General features: G+C 56.9%; 1 protein-coding gene across 1 annotated transcript; it reads left to right on the top strand.

Annotated features, from left to right (window-relative positions):
- Positions 1-377: 377 nt before the first annotated feature.
- On the top strand, positions 378-1,462 carry LOC123178049 (protein STRICTOSIDINE SYNTHASE-LIKE 3; the record flags this gene model as incomplete). Its single annotated transcript, XM_044591385.1, has 1 exon — positions 378-1,462. A coding segment is annotated over exon 1 (627 nt), but the record flags the coding sequence as incomplete, so codon positions are not given.
- Between the last annotated feature and the right edge of the window lie 6 nt (positions 1,463-1,468).

Raw genomic sequence — 1,468 nt, 5'->3', positions numbered from 1 at the left:
AGGCTATAGCAACCCCGACGCCGGTCCTCCTCCAGCAGCGGCACGACCGCAAATCTCTTCTAATGAGGCCATTCCGCGGAGCACTGCCACAAGGCGGAAAACATCAATGATGTCTAGCGGCGGGGATGCGTGCACCATGAGGCGGCACCGGGTTTTAGATCCATTATGCACGACGGTCGAGTCAGGATGATGTCGTAGGTAGCTATACACTGTTGAAGACATTTTCTTTTGAAATGAAACTATTGAAGATGAGATGTTTACAATAGATGGATCGATTGATCCGTACAGTACAGGCAAGAGCTAGCTGCACGTAGGAACCAGATGTGACATGCATGGTTATATATCTCTGACTGCTTGGACGTGAAATGAGGCTTTCTTTTATGTGAAAAAGAGAAGAATGAACCACAAACGATACACGTAGGTAGGCACGTCGCGACGCAAGTTGATCCTCCTTGCAAGTTCAAAGCAAAATACAAGTCCGCGATGCCATACGTACGACGACGCGATGCCGGCGGGAAACACGTATACGTACGTGTAAAGAGCTAGTGTCTGTTTTCCTTGTACCGTCGGGACTCGGTTGCCGATTCGAATCCGACTGGACTCGACTCGATTGCCTCCGTCCGTCTCGGCGTACGTGTGGATGCTGCATGGGCCGACTCGGACCTGAAGCTGTCCATGAGAGTACATATAATAGGACATCTAGCCACCTCCCTTCAATCCATCAAACCAAACCACATCCAGCAGATCGACACACACGGTACGACCAACCTCCATCGAACAGCCGACGTGATCGAGGTCGATCGACAAGCTTAAGGTAGCCGGCAAGCCAGCCAACATGGGCTGCAGCATGAGCCGCCTCCTCAAGGCTACCGTCGCTCTGGTCATACTCGTCCTTCTCTTCATGCCCGGGGCCATGGCAGCCGCCGCCGCAAGCTTCGACGCCTCGCGGGCACAGCAGCTGCCCCTGCCGCCCGGAGAAGTGCACGGGCCCGAGAGCGTCGCCTTCGACGCTCAGGGCCGAGGCCCCTACAGCGGCGTCTCCGACGGCCGCATCTTGAGGTGGAACGGGCCCAAGCTCGGCTGGACGACATACGCCTACGGACCAGGCTACGACAGCGAAACGTGCACCACATCCAGGTTTGGCACCGAGGCGGACATAGAGAGCCGCTGCGGCCGCCCGCTTGGCCTGCGCTTCAACGAGAAAACGGGCGACCTCTACGTGGCCGATGCGTACAAAGGGCTTATGCGTGTGCCGCCCGGCGGCGGGGAGGCCACCGTGTTGGTCGACCAGATTGATGGCATGCCGCTGCGCTTCACCAACGGGGTTGACGTCGATCAAGTCACCGGTCAAGTCTACTTCACCCACAGCTCGATGAACTACGACAGGTCAGAACACGAGATGGTCACCAAGACGGGGGACTCCACGGGCCGCCTTATGATGTATGATCCACGAACATCGGACGCCACC

The sequence above is a fragment of the Triticum aestivum genome, unplaced genomic scaffold, assembly GCF_018294505.1.
Source record: "Triticum aestivum cultivar Chinese Spring unplaced genomic scaffold, IWGSC CS RefSeq v2.1 scaffold66255, whole genome shotgun sequence".
In the NCBI taxonomy this organism is placed as follows: domain Eukaryota; kingdom Viridiplantae; phylum Streptophyta; class Magnoliopsida; order Poales; family Poaceae; genus Triticum; species Triticum aestivum.
The sequence above is the reverse complement of the archived record's forward strand: the minus strand, read 5'-3'. Positions and strand labels throughout refer to the sequence as shown.